Source organism: Mastomys coucha, unplaced genomic scaffold (assembly GCF_008632895.1).
Source record: "Mastomys coucha isolate ucsf_1 unplaced genomic scaffold, UCSF_Mcou_1 pScaffold20, whole genome shotgun sequence".
Classification (NCBI taxonomy): domain Eukaryota; kingdom Metazoa; phylum Chordata; class Mammalia; order Rodentia; family Muridae; genus Mastomys; species Mastomys coucha.
The window spans coordinates 83,927,793-83,948,666 of record NW_022196903.1 but is presented as its reverse complement, the minus strand read 5'-3'; the positions used below and the strand labels follow the sequence as shown (position 1 = coordinate 83,948,666).

Here is a 20,874-nt window from a genome sequence, read left to right as displayed (position 1 = left end):
AATCAGAGGCTGTTGGCCACTTCCAAGGGTAAGTGCTTCTATTGCACCTTTGTGGCCAGCTTGCCATGCTCCTCTTTGTTGTATTGACTGATGCTGTCCCTCCTTGGACAGCTTATAGACAATTTTCTAGTACCATGGAAGCTAGACAAGAGGGTTTTCAGGTTAGATTCAATCAAATAATCCCTGCCCTGTGTTGTAAGTGTGGTATCTCCAGTACCTATAACCTCCGGGAAGCAACCATGGCTCCATTGTTAAGTTATGCTGCTTTGAGAATCACTGGACTTCCCTGCACATCCCTCAGAAGGAGGCTTCTTTTGCTTGCTCCCAGGGTTTATTATTCTACAGGTCTTGTGGGAGAATTGTTGGTCAAAATGACAAAGCCTTTTGTTCCAATTCTGTTTCAGAAATCACAGATTAGTGGTGTCAGCCCTTAGTCTGCCATGCTTTCCTTGGTAGGAGATGTCTTCTCAGAGAACTATGATGATGTGGTTACAGGAGACTAATTGTTAAATGCACAGTGGACATGATCCTAAGGCCCAGGAATACAAAGTGTTTTATTCTGGTAATCTTTTCTCTCTGTCTCACTTAACAAATAAAATATACCTTCCAATTTCACTCATATGAAAATGTTTGAATCTTGGTGTGTGTGTGTGTGTGTGTGTGTGTGTGTGTGTGTGTGTGTTAAATGTGATGTAATTGAGCCTTGTCCCATTTTCTCCTTCAAATTTAGTTTTCAGCATCATATTAAACTATGTCTTTCAAAGAAGTTTAGTTAAGAGGTTAATGTGAACCCACAACTTGTCTTGATCCTGATACACAGGTGGCAGATTTTAAACTAGTCCAACAAAGGACAACTGCACATGACTGCAATGATCCTACCAGTGTTCGCTGATGAATGCTTTTTGTTCTCAACCCAAATTCAGACATTGGGAAATTGTGGTATCAAGCTTCAGCACCTGCTCTGCTTATTAGAAAGAGTTCCCAAGATCACCATGCCTCTGTGGTAACTAGAACTATGAGTACTCACTTAAGACACAAAGTTCCCACTTCCTTCTATAAATACAGGTATCCAGCTTCCTGAAGAAACACTAGAGAGGTTCAATTAATCCTTTCTCCTGTGTTCTACTCACTGAATTATCATGTATTTCAATTTATTTGACAATAGAAAATGTTTTTGTTTTGTGTGGAACAGTTCTGGATCAACTATAGCTGCAGCTGTTACCTACTCTGTCCTGCTTCTTTCAAAGGAAACAACAGGGCAGTCCCTGCCAGTGTCTGATGACCAGGCTCTTATCACAGAGGCTTGTGGTTTTGATTTTCTGGAGATCTTAATGAGATATAGACTTCCAAAGGAGGATTCAAATAATTGGCCTAAAGTGCTGTCAGAACTCTCAAGACATGGACAGTACCACCATTCTTCTGTTTAGTAATTTTCATCTTCTCTGTTTCAACTGAACAGTTTTAACAGGGCTGTGCTAATTTGCCCTATCAGAAACAATATGAGAATAAGTCCAGTGGCTGACATTTCCATGGAGATCAGGATATCCAGGAAACACTTCCACATTTGGTGTGTATAGCACATCTTCCTTCACACCTAGATTTTCTCTGACACTGGCCCAAGAGTATCCACATGTTTTAGAGGATGTGATTCCAACCTGGCCTCAGAGTACTCAGATGTATATGTGTGTGTGTGTGTGTGTGTGTGTGTGTGTGCGCATGCACAACCTGACTGTGGATACAACCTGAAACAGAATGAATTCTGAGTTCACACTTAACCAGCATTTTAGGTGTAATTATAATAAGAATATTTGGCCTGTTAATAAAAGAAAAGGTAAAGAGAATGCCTAATGAAGTAACTCTTTGAGTTTTCTTTCCACAGAAACCTCTCATACAATTTTGTGAAATCTTCTCCCTTCAGGTTCACTGAAAATACAGAACTATTACATGCTTGATGACCAAGAGCATACAAATCAAAACCACATTTGGCATTGCCCAGGTAAATGGACATAAGAGGTAATAAGAACGCAAATATTTTTTATAATGTATGGAATTTTATTGTAGAACAAAACCTGTTAGAGTTTTACAATGGAAAACTTAAGCTATCCAATGTTGTGGAGGGTTAGAAAATATGTAAGAGTAGGGAAGGATTCTGGATGATGTGAGAGCTGAAATTCTATTCAGTTGAGGATAAATTGGGATGCATCTGTACACATTCAGGTTAATGTTCCTTTTCTGGATGTAGAAGGCAATATGTAACAAAGTAGTTTCTCATTTTCTCCTTAGACAGCTACTATGTGCTTCTACCCAGCTTAATATGAATGAAGACATTAAACTGTACTGTAGTGTTTACATTAGAAATGCCTTCTTCTCTGAGATAGGCCTTGGGATCTCAGCCAACAGCTGCCTTCTCCTCTTCCACACCTTCATGTTTATTCGTGGGCACAGACCCAGACTAACTGACCTGCCCATTGGCCTTGTGGCCCTAATATACCTAGCAATGCTGTTACTTGCAGCATATATAACAGAGGACTTTTTTATGTCTTCAGGAGGATGGGATGTTTTCACATGTAAACTTGTCATTTTCTTGCACAGGTTGTTAAGGAGCCTCTCTGTTTGTGCCACCTGCCTGTTGAGTGTCTTCCAGGCTATCATCCTCTGCCCTCAAAGCTCTTATTTAGCAAAGTTCAAACACAATTCTCCACATGAGCTCTCATGTTTCTTTATTTTACTGAGTATCTTCTATACATCCATCAGCAGCCATATTTTAATAGCAGCTATTGCCACAGGAAATCTCACCTCTGTTAATCTTCTATATATCACAAATTCTTGCTCTTTTCGACCCATGAGTCCTTCAATGCAACACACATTTTCCACACCGTTGGCTTTCAGGAATGTCTTCGTTGTTGGTCTCATGGGCCTCTCGACTTGCTACATGGCGACTCTCTTGTGCAGGCACAAGACTCGATCCCAGCGTCTTCAGAACTCAAACCTTTCTCCCAAAGCAACTCCAGAGCAAAGAGCCCTCTGGACCATTCTAATGCTTATGAGCCTATTCCTTGTGATCTCAACTTTTGACAGTATCATCTCCTACTCAAGAACTATATTCCAGGGAAATCCATTGCTGTATTGTGTCCAGATCCTTGTAGCTCATAGCTATGCCTCAGTCAGTCCTCTGCTCATTCTCAGTAATGAAAAACGTATAACTAACCTGTTGATATCCATGTATGAGAGGGCTGTAAAGTTTGATTTTCTGTGATGGCAAGTTTTCTCACGATGAGCTAGCATATTGGCACCAGAGCTATGTGGACAGAAATTACATGCAAGTTTGATTTTGTCCTCTAGGTACTTTACATTCAGTAATATAAGATCTGGACAAATAGAGCTATGGACCATACTCTGAAGAGAATCCATTCATCTAGGGTGGCCTACTCCTGTGTTTTGGTCTCAGAATTAGAAGATAGTATTTTATAATACCTGATGTCAATATATCAAGAGTTTGCATAGGAGCAAAGCATGAAAGATTAGGTATTTCCAGAGAAGACTGGAGGCTTAAGAAACTAAACATATGTAAGAAAACCAAGGACCAAAATATCTACTGTAAAAGATTCTACACAAGGAATCTAGGGGAGAGGAACTCTTAGAGGAAAAGCAAGGCACCCATTTGATAAATACCCAACTGATGCCAAGGGGGAAGTCTGAACACTGCACAGTGTCTTCATGAGCATGTTAACGCTCATACAACAGGCATAGCTCAGGTGGGGAAGAGGAAGCCCACAGCATGGAGGGCACTGGAAAATGATCATCCCTTGCCCATCCCTTCCTACAGTGTGCTGGGCTTCTGTCCTAATCTTGTGTACAGGACATTACCATCCATTTGTCACCAGATTTCCTGAAAGAACATGGGGGCTGGTGTGGCAAAGGTGTTGGCCTGGCAGAGGAGGTGGCCTTTGTCCCCTGCCCTTTGCTTTATGAAGCCACTCTTCTCTGGGGGGAACAGAGTCCTCTTGGATAAAGAGATGCAAGCACACATTCGAGATCCAAAATGGACTTGCTCTGTGACTCTGGGTGGGTGAATGAACCTTGCTGAATCTTCATTTCTCTCAGTTTTTAAAAACTGAGTTTTAAAATTTATGAGCATTTTTCCTGTTTATATGTATGTTCACTGCCTGCTTGTTTTGCGACTGATTGAAATTAGATGCAAGTACTCGATAGTCCAGAGCTAGAGTCACAGACATTTGACAGCCTTACGTAGGTGCTAGGAACTGAGCTGGACTTTCTCAAAAAGTGGCCAGTGCTGGTAACTGATTAGATTTATCTCCAGTTCCTGATATCCAAATTATTTGTATTGCTAAGTGTTCACAGTGCATTATACTTTGATTTTCACACAAATCCTTGGATATATTTGCTGTTTCTATGAAGTGTGGCTTTGGAATACTGATGGGGATTGCATCTAGTCTGTGGGTGACTTTTGATAGCAGAGCCATTTACACACAACATTAATCCTGTAAGTTCAGGAGCATGAGGAATCCTTTCTATTTTCTTTTCTTTTTTCTTTTTGGTGTTTAAAAATGTTTATTGTGTATTTCCTTCACATCCTTGGTTAGATTTAACCCAAGGCAAGTTACCTATTTAATTCTTCCCTTACTTTAGATTCTTGAGAATGGGATTCATTCTCAACAGATTTGTTATCACTACACAGGAAAGCTGTACATATTTAATTGTGGATCCTCTTCCTTTGTGGAGCTCTATGTGGCCAAATATGTTCTAAAGTTCTTTTATGTATATAGTTACAAATAGCTTGACTTTTTCATTTCTATCTCCCTTATCTCATTTTTTATTTTTGAGACAGTGTTTCTCTGTATAGTTCTGGCTGTCCTGGAACTCACTCTGTAGAACAGGCTGGCCTTGAACTCAGAAATCCACTTGCCTCTGCCTCCCAAGTGCTGGGATTAAAGGCATGCACCACTATTGCCCAGCTCCTTATCTCATTCTTAAGTGTTCTTGCTCTAACTAAGCCTTGATGGATTGCAGTAAATAAGTAGAGAAGGTGGCATGCTATTCTCACTCTTCATTTTAGTGAACACGTTTGAGGTTCACCAATGTAGTACAATGTTGACTGTAGATTTGTCAAATATAGTCATTATCATATGGAAGTAAGTGCATATTCTTCTGCCTTCTTTTTTCATGAAAAGTTGTTAGACTTTCACAAGGGCCTTTTCTGCATCTATTGACATGAGCCCATTGTTTCTCTTTAGCTCTATCTTTTTTTTCTCTTTAGACTTCATCTCTATCCATTAAGATGTGCTGGGGAGCAAGACACAGACATTGACATTATATAGAAACTAGAATGTAGTCACTCTTCTAGAGTACTTGTCAAGGGCTATAGTTCTATGATAGATCAGAATGGATCATAAGCCTAGCTCTGTTATGTATTGATGGAACCATGAACATTTTCAGCCTTAAAGAACCCTTGTTACTTGTTTCTCAAACTGGGAGGGAAGTGCTTACTTCCCAGGGTGCTGAGGAATTAAGTACTAGAGAATAGGTATTTTGTATACAGTGAGTGCTCCCTAAGCAAGTTATTAGGACAGGGTTGAACTAGCTATGATGGTTCTGGGCCTTGAGAACTCTAAAGGTAACTTTTGGTTTAGCCTTCTTCCCCTGTCCTTGCAGAGCATTCTTAAGTAAGACTTTGAAATGGAAACAGAGGATCCTGATCCATGGTGGCCTGGTGAGCATAATAGCATGCCACACTGCCCCCTGAGGGAATTTTCTTCTAGGGTCACTTGTAAAAATTATCAAGTATTGTATTCCTACCTTGCTCTCTTTTCTGGTTTTTTGTGTTCAGGCTGTGGGGACAAAATTCTAAGCCCAGAAAATAAAACTAGTAGCAGCCTGTCTCTCATTAAATCTGTCCATAGATCTCTGAGGCTGGGATAGATGCACCAGAGCCTGACCAGCCATCTCTTTACCCCTGTTCAAGCTGCTCTGGCCTCCTCAGAAGCTTCACAAGCAGAGGAAGAGTCTTTTCTATAGGTAAAAATGTCCAATTTTATGTTCCTTGGGTTTCTATGACTTTCCTGTGCATGGTCACACAAATGCTGTTCAGGAAGGCATGAATAAGGGAAGGAACATGCCAGAACTTGGTATTGTTGCCACAGCTCAGGAGCCCTGTGTTGGGCATGAGTATGATAGTGAATAGTGTCAACTTTAAGAACTTTAAGAACATACTTAGCAGGATTCTAAGTATGTTCCAGGCATGTCTGTGGCAAAGTCTCTTGAGTAGTTTTCTTTTGGTGGGAAGACACACCATAACTCTGGACATTCCCCCTCTCTGGGCTGGGTATAAAGGAGAAAGCAGCATAGTATCAGCATTCATCACTGCTCCTCGAATGTGGAAATTTTACCAGTTGCTTCATGTTCCTGCTGTAATGTCATCCCCACCATGATGTCCTGCACTTCAAAATTATGAGCCAAAATAAACACTTTCCTTAAGATGCTTCTGATAAGAACAACAAACAGAACATAACAATACAAAACAAAAAAACCCAAAAGCCAGGGAACTAATATCACTAAAAAGAGGTTCCCTATTCAGTGTTTGTCTAGATTTCTTCTACAGCTCCCAGGATTTCCCTGCAGTGGTTGATAGATGGAAGATGAAGGCCCTCAGGTTTCCAAGCAGTTTCTCCTCACCTAGCCTTCTCTCTAGAACCAGAATCACCTTCCTGTTTTAAGTCCATTGCCCAAGGCCCTGGACACTTTTGAGTCTGCGACTGCAAAGAGTCATGATGTACAGGCTTCCCTCACCTACTCCAGACTACTAATGAATTGCTCAGATGAGAGCACATGCCCCCTACAATGCCTTTTGGATTGCACAACTTGGTGACAACTGGGACAGCTGCTGCTGTGTAGCCCAGGAAACCTGAAGGAAAGAAAACCATGATGTCTTTGGGTTGAACAGGAGAAGCCATTGTTGCCTCTTGATCACCCAAGGCATAGCCTGAGCTACCAGTGAGGTCATATTATCTCTGCAGGCCAATAGGCAACACTACCTGTGCCTTGTAGTCAGTTTTTAATTAGATATCTCCTGAGTTTACCCCCTGCACCCTAGGTTTGCTGGCTCCTTCAGGTCTGGGGAAATAAGATGCAGGAGAGAGCTTGTTCCCTGTCAAACACACACATGTGTTACATACATATTTTTGGAGGTGAAGAAAATAATAAAAGGTGTCTCACATGCCCCCTTTCTCTCTAAGCCTTATGGGCATGGTTTGTTTAGGAGAAACTATTGGCCTAGAACACTAATATATCTTCTCCCTTGAACTCTAGAGTGCAGAGGTGATGGTCCTGTGCCAGGACTCCTGCCTATTTTGTGTAAGTCTTGGTTATACCTTACCCCTGGGACTAGCCAGTTTAGAAGGAAGAAGAGGAAGAGAAGTTAAGGAGGTAGATTTGAGATGGGGAGAGACTGGTGAACGCAGAAGGTTGCTGTAATAGATGCCCAAGTGAGTACCCAACTGAATTGTGAGGTCCAAAGTGCTATGGAAAATAGATGTAGTTAAGGATTTCCTTCCTACCCACAGGTTCAGGCACATCATATTTCCTCACCTGTGGGAAATGTTTCCCTGCTTCTGCCTGGAGTGCTCCAGAATTTTGAGTGTAGGAATCCCCCTCTTATACTTTTCAGAGGCCAGCCCTATGCAAACCTAGTAGTAGACCCAATAGGGAAAAGAGCTCAAAATCTTCCTTGGCATCTACTGCAGTACCTGTTCTGCATTTTGTCTTGTTTTTCTACTGATGTCAACAAGGCTCTTTCTGGCACCAACTGTACATAGCTAGTGCCAAGTTAGGAAAGGCTCCAATCTCAGCACGTGCAATAGCAAGCACAAATGTAAATTATGGAGGTCAACAGCCAAGGGTGCTAGACTCTTTGGAAGACCACTAGACACTCCAAATGCTCCCTGGATTTTACCTGGTATCCTGGTGCCTGACAAATGAGAGTGAATGGTACTCCTCCTCCCTCACAACATGAAGCCAGAAGCAATCAAGTACATAAAGTCAGTTTACAGAGTAAGAGGTCTTTAGCCACCAACACATTTTCTGTGAATTCCAAATTGTTTCCAAATTGGAGGAATCTGTGTGTAAATAGCTAAGTAAACACAACTAAGTAAAAAAAAAGCCATGGCTTTTATCTGTGGTTGAGGACAGGGGATTTAGTATGAGTTTCAAGGATAGAAAGTGAATATAAGCAGGGAGAGGTGAGCAATGCCCCGGGTGAGGCATCCAAATCTCCTTCAAGCCCTTCCTGGCTTTGGTGTCAGTTCTGGGTCTATGGTACCTCATCAGATCTTGCCCATATCTCAGACAAAATCTTCTAGTTATAGTCAATAGTCAACTTGATGCAGTTTAGAGTCACCTGTGGGGTTCTCAATAAGAAAGGGAGCTAAGGAAGCCAGGGGTAGAAAGCCAGTAGGCAGCCTTCTTCTGTAGCTTCTGTTTCAGTTCCTGCTTGAGCTCCTCCCCTGGCTTCCTTCACCAGTGGCTTACAGCTTGGAAGTTAAAACAAATTAAATCACTCCAAGTTGCTTTTGGTCATAGTATTTTACCACAGTAACAGAAAAGCAAACCAGGATATGGAGCAACTTGAATGATGCTGGTGGGTCTTAGCGTGCTCCCACAGACAACAATGCAGTCAGAAAAGATGTTTAAAGCCATTTACACTCATGCCGTTTTACGAAGTACTTCCATTAAAAAAATCCTTTGTGCTGAAAACCACTCTAATGCAAAACTGTATCCTAGCAGCTTCTTTCAGTGCACAATGTCAAAACTAAAAGCCATAGGACACTGAATGCAAGGATCGGATGCACACCTGTGCTTATCTTTGCTATGTCTTCTCTGGGACCAATGTTAGAATATCGTGGAGGATGTGTTTTCAGGATCACACTATGGTTTTCCTTGGGCTCCCTGAACCTGTTGATTTCAATTGCATGACTTCTCATAGAGCGTAGAGTAGATGACAGCAAGAGTTTATTAAAGGATAGCATGAGGAATTCTCAACTGCAAAAGTGAGCAATGGCCACACTGTCATGGAGGAAATCACTGTTCAGGGATGAGAGTCTGGCTTTTCATACTAAAGTAGGCTTCATATGTTCCCAAAGGCTCTTTTCTGTTCATGGTGTTGATATGCCCATGTATATTTACTCTTAAGGAAGGGGATGGTAGTATGTCTTTGTTTCTTAGCAGGTAACTTTCTTCTAAGTAGTTAGTTGCCTACCAAAGTGACCGGTTACTAGCAGTTCAGAGACTCATGTCTCCTAACAGAGCCTGATGCACCTCTCACATCCCACTATTTTGACTCTACGCCATGTAATATCACTTTTAAAAGAATTACAGAAAGACAATAATGATACACATAAAGAACAGACATCTTCAGCACCTGGAAATACCTTCCCTTTCCTGGGCCACAGTGATGTCATACTATCTCTGTGTTGTCTAGTCTCTGTCTACCCCTTTATGAGGTTCTTTTCTAAGCTGAGGAGGAAGAGTTGTGGAACTCTCCCCTTCTTTAAAACTAGTGTTCTCCCAAGGACTCATATGGTTATTTCAAAGCTGGTTTTGAAAGAAGGATGGGGACATACACTCTGGCAAGTGCTGTAACATTCTATTAGTCCACAAACACATTAAAATGTTTCCCTTTGGGAAAGTGTTCTCGAGACAGAAATTCTATCCTATTTTCCCAATCCCAGGCTAGAACAAAACTCTCCCTGCTACTATCCTTGTCTTCTAGTTTGTTTGGTAGTGGAAATTCTGTGCTGTGGTAACCTAGCATCCTTCAGGTTCAGTTCTGGATTTTACAAACAGTTGACTGTGGAGGAGGGGCTTCCATACTGACTTTTACTGATCTATACTACTACATATTGGAATGATCCTCCTATGCAGAGAAATCCTGTTTCGGAAAACCAATCATTCTCTGCATCTCTAATGAGGTGGAGAGTGATCATCCTCTCCTTTCATTCAGGTCCTTACTTTCATTCTTTGATTTGATAGCATATGCATAGATGAGGTTTTAATGTAAGCCTAGTTTTGTGCTAATGTTGAAATTCACTTTGATCCACTTCATTCCAAAGCTTGGGTCCCAGCCATCTAGGAGTAGTGAAAAAATGAAGAAAGGATAGACACACAAACACATACAGAAAAGCTGAGATTGGATTGGTATCTATAATGGACAATGTTCAACACCCCATCATTGTGTATATTATACTCAGTTGAAAAAGGAAGTGGTATTATTGCAAACAGATAAAAAAGGAAGTAGGTTATTGTATACAGTTGAGGAGGAAGGCAGGTTTAGCTGCTCTCAGGAGTACCTGTCTCTGTAGGTGGCAGTCTTCAGGCTGTAAACATCTGGGGAAGTGTAAGCTATGGTGAGTACTCTCTGCACACACTGAGAACATTGCTATTCAGACCAGAGGAAGGCTTTGCCATCCACTGAGCTTTACCTAGGGAAGGTTTGCCCCCTTACAATGGGTCTAAGCCAAAGGTCATTGTCAGAGCTTTGCCAACATCAAATTACACACATTCATTTGACACTTTCAGGTTTCCTACAGAACCATTCATGATGTAAATCTTTCTTAACCTCTTAGTAATGTTCCAATTCATTTGGCTAATGGCTCATCATGATGAGAATGCATGCAAGCAAGCAGCAGGCATGGCAGCTGGAATAAGAGACTGAGAACTCCTGTCTTTGATTTTTTTTTTAGTGTGCACCAAGTTCAGTAGCTTAATACTGCTTCTGTTTGAATCTTACATGCATGGTGACTAAGAAATTTCCTTAAAGAGTAAGAATTAATTCTTAGTGCTCTTTCTCCTTTCCTTGATACTTAAACACAATTTTTAGCAAGTCTTCAGATTATCCTTCTCTGTCCTTTCATCCCCATGAGAATTTCCTTCTCCTTCAGTGTTTCTGACACACCTCAGATACAGGCTGGGACACTGTGCCAGTCATAGTAATAGATGTCAGTGTGCCAAGATGTCAGGCTGCTGAGCTCCATGTAGGCTGAGCTAGACAGTGTGTCTGCTCTCTCTCTCTCTCTCTCTCTCTCTCTCTCTCTCTGAATGTCCCACCTTTTATTTCCTATATCAGCACGTTAGCCATATGCTTCCGTATTGCCAGGTAATTCTTAGAATAGATTCTCATTACAATAATAAAATTTAAATGAAAACAAAAATTATGATAAATAAAAAGATTCATAACAATAACAAAATTACAATTTTTAAGTAGCAACAAAAATAATTTTATGGGTGGAGCACCCTACAACATATAGAACTGTATTAAAGTGTTGCAGTGTTAGGAAGGGTGAGGATATCTTCCCTAGAACATCTTGTTGTCTCACCTCCTTGTAAGCATCCTGTCCTAAAATATCTAGTTGTTTCACTTTCATTCTATTACTAAGAAAGTTTCCCTCTTAGATGGAAACCTTTTAACTCTGAAGGAAACTCCTACATAACATACTTAGAACAAGGGATTTTTAGCATCCTATTCACTAGTTGTTGAGTTTGCCAAGTTGTTCAAACTGCTCTAGTTTAGTCGTCAGTAAATGTCTCTTTTAGTAGAGCTTAATTCATTGTGAATGAGGATTTGATGAATAAATATGGTAAAACAGAGGTAATTTTGACTGACTGTAACAAAAGTTAATAAATGTTGGCTACCTTTATTAGAAAAACGATAAACAATGAAGATGCAAGCATCAAGCTCATCTGTCTGTTATGATTATTAGTAAAGCCTTTATCTACTATCTCTTTTTTTATTAGATGTTTTCTTTATTTACATATCATATACTATCTCCTTTCCCAGGTTCTCCTCAAAAAAAAAATAAACAAAAACAAACCTCTGCTCCCTCCTCCCTCCCCCTGCTCACCACCCAACCCTCTCCTGCTTACTGGCCCTGGCATTCTCCTACACTGGGACATAGAACCTTCACAGGGCCAAGGGCCTTTCCTCCCATTGATGACCGACTTGGCCATCCTCTGCTATACATATGTTGCTGGAGCCATTAGTCCCACCATGTGTACTCTTTGGTTGGTGGTTTAGTCCCTGGGAGCTCTACTATCTTTTGATGAGACTTCTATATGTAGAGTTAGTATATTTGTAGTTTCTTCCAAGTGAAAATATCCTAGACTGTGGTTTATAAAAGGATGAGGCTTATCTATAACCTAGATTTGAAGATCATGAACCCATGTTGGCTCTGCTGAAAGCATCATGGCACTTTGAGACTCATCATTAATGTTTGTAGAACAGTACACTATGGGAATGAAGGGGAGGCATCAAGCTTGCTCTGTAAAACATGTCATCACTGAGACCTAACAAAGATTTCACTGGAAATGCATCAGTTTTCTGAGCTTAGCACCTTCAACTCTTCACTGTGTTCTGGGCATCAAAATAACTTCCCCTGAAATCTCCATGAAGACCAATCTTTGATAACAGCATCTTTTGATAGAAATTTGGAGTTAAAGTCTAACCATGATATTAGTAATGATCCTTGTCCAACTTCTGATGGAAACTTTTCATCCTTTCATGATAACCTCAATGTCCTTCTTCAATTGGATATTCATTTTCAGCCTCCAGATAAATTTTATTCTGGTAAGGGTTCCTTTTAGTGAGAGCTCACATTTTGAACCCATGCATAGAACAGAGAGTGAACAGCAAGTGGTAATAGGATTTTAGGTTAAACCTGCACTAAGCTGCTTTCATGGGCCCATGACTGCCTGACCAAAGGCCTCCAGCTATGCCTCTCCTTCTCTACACATTGCTATCATTTCTTTTTAAATTCACTTGTGCCACTCAAGCTGGAATTTTGAAGCAGAACATATGGAAATTAAGTCATACAGAACCAATACTACATGGTAGAGATACTCCACATAAGGACTGACACAGCAAAAGGCTTCCTGTTAACACTGTAGGGCATAAGACTCAGAGTCAATGGGAAGTCATGGGAGGCCCAGGAGTCTCTTACCCCAGAGCAGACACATCACAAAGTATGAAATGGTTTGGGATTGATTATACCCGAGTTTCAAAATGAGAAAAGTTAGAGTTGTCTAGTTGGTGTAAACTTTCTGATCCCTCCTGAAGGTATTGCAAGATAACTCAGATGAAGTTTGTGCCCAGCCCTCCCCAGATGGCTGTTATCCAGATCACAAGGAGTAAGATCAAAGGCAGGGAAGATGCTCCACTGGGATACTAGGGCTCCCTGCTCTCCAGTGAAAACTTTTCACTTTCTACAGACACTAAAATTACAAATTGCTGACATGAATTAAAGATTTCCTTAATTCAAACCTGTGTAGGATCTCCTCAGGCACAGAGTCCTCCCCTGCCACATCTATCTGGGTAAGAGCCCTGCATCTAAGTGCAGAATCACAAGGTGGTTTGGTCCTAGGCAGATAGAGAAGTTGTTCCTTGGCAACAGTGGGGTTTTCAGCATCTGCAATGGAGAAGCTGAGATCTTACATCCCTTCAGCACAGGGAACTGTGTTTTGCATGGGTAATGAATGTGGTTTTTCTAAGGGTACTCATTTTATGTAACTCCTAAAATTCATCAGTTTTGCACACTTTTGGAATATCCACAGATTTTTGGATTGTATTCATTTTTTCTAATGTAAATTGCTTTTCAGCATCAGCACTTAAGTCACATGGTGAATTTCCTGGCTTATTCTTTCCTACAGATCTCATGTTATCAAGGAAACTTTAAACCCACATCTTAATGTAATGTCTTCAGCTCTGTATTTGTCTAGTATTGTTGTTGGACTTGAATTCTTTAGTTTGAATAATTCAGAGATTTGAATATGCTTGGCCCACAGAGCAGAACTTTTAGGAGATATGGCCTTGTTGCAGTACATATGGCCTTGTTGGAAGAAGTGTTTCACTGGGGGCATGGGCTTTAAACCTCCCCCTAGCTGCCAGGAAGCCAGGGTTTTATTGTTTGCCTATGGCAGGGGTCTAGAACTCTCAGATCCTTCTGCACTATGCCTGTCTGTATAAAGCCATGCTCCCACTTTGATGATTATGGACTGAACCTGTGAACTTGTAAGCTGTGCTAATTAAATGTTGCCTTATTAGAGTTTCCCTGGTCATGGTGTCTTTTCATATCAGTAAAACCTTTACTAAGACTGAAGTTGGCATCAGGGACTGTAGCATTGCTGTTATAGTCCTCACCATGCTTTTTTTTTTTTTTTTTTTTTTTTTTTTTTTTTTTTTTTTTTTTTTTTTTTTTTAGAAAGAATGTAGACTTTAGTTTGAAGTGCAGTGAGATGCTGTAAGTGGGGCTTATGGACCATCCTAATAGGTTTGTTGCTGAGGGTGATTTGAACTGTGGAAGCCTGTCTCTAGAGGTTTCAGAGGGAGAAGACTATTAATATGTGACCCAAGCCCTTTGGAGGATCTCAGAAGATTAAGTATGGATCCCAGACACTGGAACAAGAGATGTAACCTTGAAGTTGCCTTAGAGACCCCAAAATAATTGAACTGCCATAGTTCTGGGATATCTGCTGAGGAAATCAGCTAACAGAAAGTAGAACCAGGCAAGTAAAAATATGTTTGTTGTAGTCAACAAAGATTAAAAAAAGTGGAGATCTGATAATCACTTTGATATAAGGCATAGAGATGCAATTTGGATTCTGCCCATTTTGTTTCGTATCTTGGTTTGAGGATAACAGTTAAGTGATTGGATGAATCTCAGAAGAGATTTTGGACTTTGGACTTTTTACTTTGTTGAGACTGCTAGCTATAAACTATGAGGACTTTGAAAATATGAATAAATGTAATTTTCATTATGCTCTGGCTATGTATGGCTCCCTTAGACTCATGTGTGTGAACAAGCATGTGGGAGGCAAGGAGTGAAATGAGGTGGTTTGAATAAGCTTGATCCAAGGAGTAACACTATTAGGATGTGTGGCCTTTTTCAAGAAAGTGGTTCTCTTTGTGGTGGGATTTGAGACCCTGATTCTAGCTTTCTGGAAGAGTCTTGTCCTGTTTACCTTTGGAACAAGATGTAGAAATCTCAGCTCCTCTTGCACTATGCCTGCTGGGATGCTGCCATGCTCCCACCTTGATGATAATGGACTGAACCTCTGAGCCTTTAGCTAGCTCCAAGAGTTGCCTTGGGCATGGTGTCTGTTCACAGCAGTAAAACCCTACATATGAGAGAGGAGCATTCCAAGGAAATGAACCTGCATCTTCAAAGCTGCACTGTACAGCCTCACAGTGTGCTGCATCCCACTCAGTTCATCTAGAGCTAGTGGATCTCAGCAGCTGTCCTTAGTTTGGGCTCTGACCCAGGATGTCTCAGCTAGGGAACATGGTTGCCAGTTATGAAATACCAAGTCTATGGTAAACTTGGTGGTGGTTTCCCCAGGGCCTAAGAACAGGAATTGATGACTCTTGTTTCTTGGGAGAAATGACTGCAAAGCACTCAAGAAATGGGAATGCCTGGATTTTGTTGCTTTTTCTAGGTCTGGTCTCTCCTACTAGCTCCCACAATTCTCCAAACTTAATTTTCTCCTGTCAATAAGAACAGATAATCAGAAAGATATCATCCTTTTTCTTACAAAGAGACCATCACAGCTTCTGGACAAGGAGGCCTGCAATCCATTGTTCCCTCATAGGATCCATCACATCACAGGTAGTGTCAGGAACAATCTCTCTTGAAGAACTGTAGGGTTTCTATAATAACAGCAGACATCTGTGACAAAACTCCTGTCATGTCTGTGACAGGGCTTCTCTGAAACTTCCTGTTCCTTCCCCATAAGAGCATACTGTATTCTCTGGAGTTTCTGAAGATGTTTGTTTATCAATTTTAACATTTTCCCTATTTCTTAATTTTTTTAATTCTTTGATTTTTTAAAAAAAGATTATCATACAATTATAGAATTTTCTTTTTTTTCCCTGACCCCCAATTATAGAATTTTCTGTCCCCATGTCTCCCTCAAAAGTCTTCCAAATAACCCCCTAACGCTGTCCTTTACTTTTGTGGCCTCCTTTTATTATATAATACACATGTTTAAATGCATAAGTACAGCATGCTCAGTCTGTGTAATGTCACCTGTATGTGTGCGTTCCGCGCTGATGTTGGTTTTGGACACCCAGGAGGTGTGCTCTCCCCTGGAGAAGAGGATTCCCCCTGTTCTCGGCTTCCCTTAGTTGCTGCAGTTCTTTGTGTAGACTGAGTAATGGGCTTTCCTGTACCATGGCATGTCTGATTGTTGTCCTTGTTTAGCTCATGTGTAGGCAGCCACATCTTCTTAACATGACCAGGACACACAATGTCACAGCAAACTCCCTGATCGCCCAGCTCTTCAGTCTTTCCATCCATCTCTGCAGTGTTCTCTGAGCCTTGGCTGCAGTTCTTTGGTAGATGGATCCACTGAGCCTGGGATCCACAGCTCTGTACATTGATTGTGATTTTCTGTGGGACAGTGGATCATGCCAGGAACTTTGGTAAGGTAGAGCAGGTCTGAGACCCTGAAATCATGTACTCCCACCTGAGACAGTAGGTGCCTCCTTGCTCCATGCCAGATTCTTGGCCTGGAACACATGCCAAGCTTCCTAAGTCAGTCATGTATCCTCAAACGAGTTCTCCATGCTAATAAGGTACTTAGAGACCAATAAGCTCCCCTTCCCAGATACTTCTTCTCACAAAAGCATTTCATCTCTGGGCCACCCTGAGAAGTAGGTACACACTCATTTTCCACAATGAACAACCAATAAACAGTTTGGAAGTAAGGACTGTCTCTCTCATCTACCACTGCCATTGGGAACGAGAAGATGGCCCTCTCCTACTGAGCCTTGTTGCCTAAGTCTCCTGTAGAAGGCTTCTTTGTGCTTCCAGACAACCACTGCTTCCTTCTCAGCTGAGCTAAGCTGGAGCTCCAGGACCCATACTGGGGCTAGACATTGTCCTCAGTCAGCAGGCCTTCAATGGTTCCAGTCTCCTCACAGGCCAGTCGTCCCCCAAGATTCCATTCCTGACTTTCTGTGTAGTTTTCTAGTGGTGACTAGCTGCCTGGGAGTCAGGGATTATCAGCTTCCACCTGCTCACATTTTAGACTTAATTTTCCACTCCCAAGAGCAGTGTCTCAGAGCTTTCCCAAAGCCCAGGAGGCCCAGAACCAACCGTGGCAGTTTCCTGCACTAGCTTGGAAAAACTTGGACCCACACTTTTATGTATTAGCCTTCTTTTGTTGCAAAGAGAAGTGTTCTTGATTAAATATTTAGAAAACTTTACATTTTTGTTTCTTCTTAATATACTACATTATAGTACAGTATGAACCAAAAACTATGAAATTATTTTATCTCATACACTTGATTTTCAGTTGATAGTTCATTACTATTTATCTGGGAAGGTTTTTTTTTTTTTAACAACAGTATAAGCCTCACATGTACTGAAAGTTCATTATAGGAAATGGTAAGTTCTACATAATATACCCATTTCTCATGTTCTTTGGCCTGGCTTCTATGCTGTCTGGGGAAGCCTCCAGCACCTAGAAAGAGATTGAAGACTCCTGTAGAGCCTATACTTCAAGACTGGATGATACTTTTCATTTAATCATGACCTTATAATGGGATGGCCTCAAGTCTACTATAACTGTAGTTTTATTTTCCACCATGATTTTACATGACAAGAGAGAGAAAAATAAGTGTATGTTCACACTGACATTTGATTCTCAGGGTCTTTTCATAGAGACATCATGGCAGGACATTAAAGTCATACGTTGGATGCAGAGTCATTTAGAATTCAGAGAAAGACCGGGATTTCAAACTGGAAAGGGAACCTGGCTCCATCATTCTACTGTTTTGATAATTTTTGTCTTTTCTGTTTCTGGCAGGGAAAGAGTTGATCAGTCATTAACAGAGCTGAATTGTCTCTCCCAGGCCACATGATAAGACACTGCATGAGAAAACCATCAGCTACCATGTTTGTAAAAATCATTCTGTGCCTGAAACAGTTCCATGTTTGGTGGGTATGTATACAGCATGTTCTCTCATACCTAGTGTCCTCTCACACAGGTACAGGGCTGACTGTCCATATGTTATAGAGGAGGTGACTGGAGCTCTGAGTGCTTAAGGTCACACTCTGAGGAAATGGCAGTGGGTAGAATTTGAATCAGAGACCAAATTGGTAATCATTTGTTCTGGAGATTTATTGAGAATATTTGTCCTTGTGGGGCAGTATTGTCACAAGTTTTTAACCCAATCACTTGTAAGGAAGGAAGATCTTTGGTTTAGAGGCTATCTGGTCTACAGAGTGAGTTCCGGGACAGCCAGGGCTACACAGAGAAATGCTGTTAGGGAAATAAATTGTGGAGAGAGTGAAGGGGGGAGAGAGAAGAAGAATGGAGAATGGAGAATGGGGAATGAATATTTGGCCTGGAGGTAAGGAGCAGAATAAAGCAGACACTAAAATAAAATGACATTGTGCAGTGGAACCCATGGGCACACTGTCCTCCAGGAGGGCACATTACTAGGTTTGTGCAATCTTCTCCATTCCAGTTCACCAGATAAATAAAACTATTGTGTGTCTGACAATCTAGTGAGATGCAGCTCTTGCCCCAGAACAAACTAAACTCATGGACCAGGAGTGGGAATGGTTCTTAGAACTCATAGAAATATTTAATGTACAAGAAAGTTTATATTCAGAGGTAGCTCCACAATGGTACACATAATTCAGCCTTCATTGGAAAGCATTAGGCCAGTGGTGACAGTGGGGACAGTTTTGAGGTCATGTGAGCTGGACCTGAGTTGGTAACATGGAAATGGGATGAGTCAGAATCTTGTTGCCAGTTTGGTGTTCTTTGGAATTTGTGAAGAAGGCCATATTACATAATGAAGTGTTTTCTCTTTTCTCCTGAGTTTGTTGCTATTTTCTTCCTATACACATACAATGAATAAAGCCAAGTTACTACACACTGACTCAAGCATGAAAATCACCTTATTCTCTGAAGTGATTGTTGGGATCTCAGCTAATAGTGTCCTTTTTTTTGTCCGCCTCTGCATGCTCCTTGGTGAGAACAGGCCTAAGCCCATTGACCTCTACATTGCGTTTTTGTCCCTAACCCAACTAATGATGCTTATAACTATGGGCCTCATAGCTGTGGACATGTTTATGTCTCAGGGGAAATGGGATTCTACCATATGCAAATCCCTAATCTATTTGCACAGGCTTCTGAGGGGCCTCACCGTTTCTGTTACCTGTCTGCTGAATGTCCTTTGGACCATCACTCTCAGCCCACGAAACTCCTGTTTAACAAAGTTTAAACATAAATCTCCCCATCACATCTCAGGTGTCTTTCTTTTCTTCTGTATCCTCTATATGTCTTTTAGCAGTCAATTCTTTATATCTATTTTTGCTACCCCCAACTTGACCTCAGAGAATTTTATGTATGTTACTCAGTCCTGCTCACTTCTACCTCTGAGTTACTTCAGAAAAAGCATGTTTTCCACACTGATGGCCATCAGGGAAGCCTTTCTCATTGGTCTCATGGCCCTGTCCAGTGGGTACATGGTGATTCTTCTATGGAGGCACAAGAAACAGGTCCGGCATCTTCATAGCACCAGCCTTTCTTCAAAAGCCTCCCCAGAGCAAAGGGCCACCAGGACCATCATGCTGCTCATGAGCTTCTTTGTGGTTCTCTACATTTTGAACACTGTTATCTTCCACTCAAGGATGAAGTTCAAAGATTGCTCAATATTCTACTTTGTCCAAATTATTGTGTCCCATAGCTATGCCACAGTCAGCCCCTTTGTGTTTATTTACACTGAAAATCATAGAAATAATTTTTTGAGGTCAATGTGTGGCAGAATAGTAAATATTTGATTATTCAGAGATGGGTAGGGACCCTGAATATAATCTAGTATGTTGTCATCTGAGCTATGGATCATGGCAGTGTAGGAACATTCCATGGCTTAAATTGAAGCATGAAATTGTCTTTTTTTCTGTTAAATCTGTTTACTTTGTCTGTGGATTACAAGTATATAAAAGAAAATTAAACCACATACAGTCTCAGATATTGCATGAGGTTTCTATCTCTCAATGTGTTTTTAAAGGAGATTTGTGAGACGGCTCTCATTTGATCAATGTTAGTACATAGGATTTAAGTTTTGAAGAAGGATATATTTTTATGACCTAACCGTGTTTGTTTGGGTGTGTTTGTGAGAGAGAGAGAAGGAGAGAGAGAAACTTGAGTGTAGGTGCTCATGGAGTTCAGAGGTGTCAGTTATTCTGGAGTTCCATCAGTGACCCATCCAGTGTGTGTGTGTGTTGGTTATAGATATTGAGTATTTTTTTTTTTCGAGATAGGGTTTCTCTGTATAGCCCTGGATGTCCTGGAACTCACTCTCACTGAGTTTGAGACCAGGCTGGCCTCAAACTCAGAAATCTGCCTGTCTCTGCCTCCCAAGTGCTGGGATTAAAGGTGTGCGCCACCACTGCCTGGCAATATTGAGTCTTCTAAGGAGCAGGATACTTAAGTGCTGCGCCATCTCTCTGGCACATTCCATTACTTTAACTATGTGATATCTATGACATTTCCAATAATTCAGTTGCCTCAGTTTTTTTATATTTGACAAAATATATAAGGAAACATTGCTTTGAGTTGATTATCACATGGTCTAGTAAACATACACATATGCAGCCAAAATTATATGCAGAGATCCATACTGTCATTTGCACAATGATGCTCAGATAGCCAGATTTAAAATGATGAAGGGTAGGAATAGTCCCTGTCTGGTGGTTTCAGGATGTGGAATCAGATCATGGCTTTTCCTTGCTAAGGAATGTTAGATTTAGTCCACCAGGAAGATATTGAACATGTACCCTCCAGAGAGACAAA

The 20,874-nt window shown here is 41.1% G+C and overlaps 2 protein-coding genes across 2 annotated transcripts; both read left to right on the top strand.

Moving 5' to 3' along the window:
* Positions 1–2,314: 2,314 nt before the first annotated feature.
* On the top strand, positions 2,315–3,256 carry LOC116098245 (vomeronasal type-1 receptor 52-like). Its single transcript, XM_031380922.1, has one exon. The coding sequence runs from the start codon at positions 2,315–2,317 to the stop codon at positions 3,254–3,256; it is 942 nt and encodes a 313-aa protein (XP_031236782.1).
* A 14,702-nt stretch (positions 3,257–17,958) lies between these two features.
* Positions 17,959–19,859, top strand: LOC116098244 (vomeronasal type-1 receptor 53-like). The gene is made up of 2 exons (XM_031380921.1): positions 17,959–18,002; positions 18,896–19,859. The coding sequence occupies exons 1-2, from the start codon at positions 17,959–17,961 to the stop codon at positions 19,857–19,859; spliced, it is 1,008 nt and encodes a 335-aa protein (XP_031236781.1).
* The last annotated feature ends 1,015 nt before the right edge of the window (positions 19,860–20,874 follow it).

Coding starts and splice junctions, on each gene's coding strand:
- LOC116098245 (XM_031380922.1), top strand. CDS start 2,315: ATGAATGAAGACATTAAACTGTACTGTAGTGTTTACATTAGAAATGCC.
- LOC116098244 (XM_031380921.1), top strand. CDS start 17,959: ATGTTTGTAAAAATCATTCTGTGCCTGAAACAGTTCCATGTTTG. Junction 18,003..18,895: donor CTGAAACAGTTCCATGTTTG/GTGGGTATGTAT, acceptor TTTTCTCCTGAG/TTTGTTGCTATTTTCTTCCT.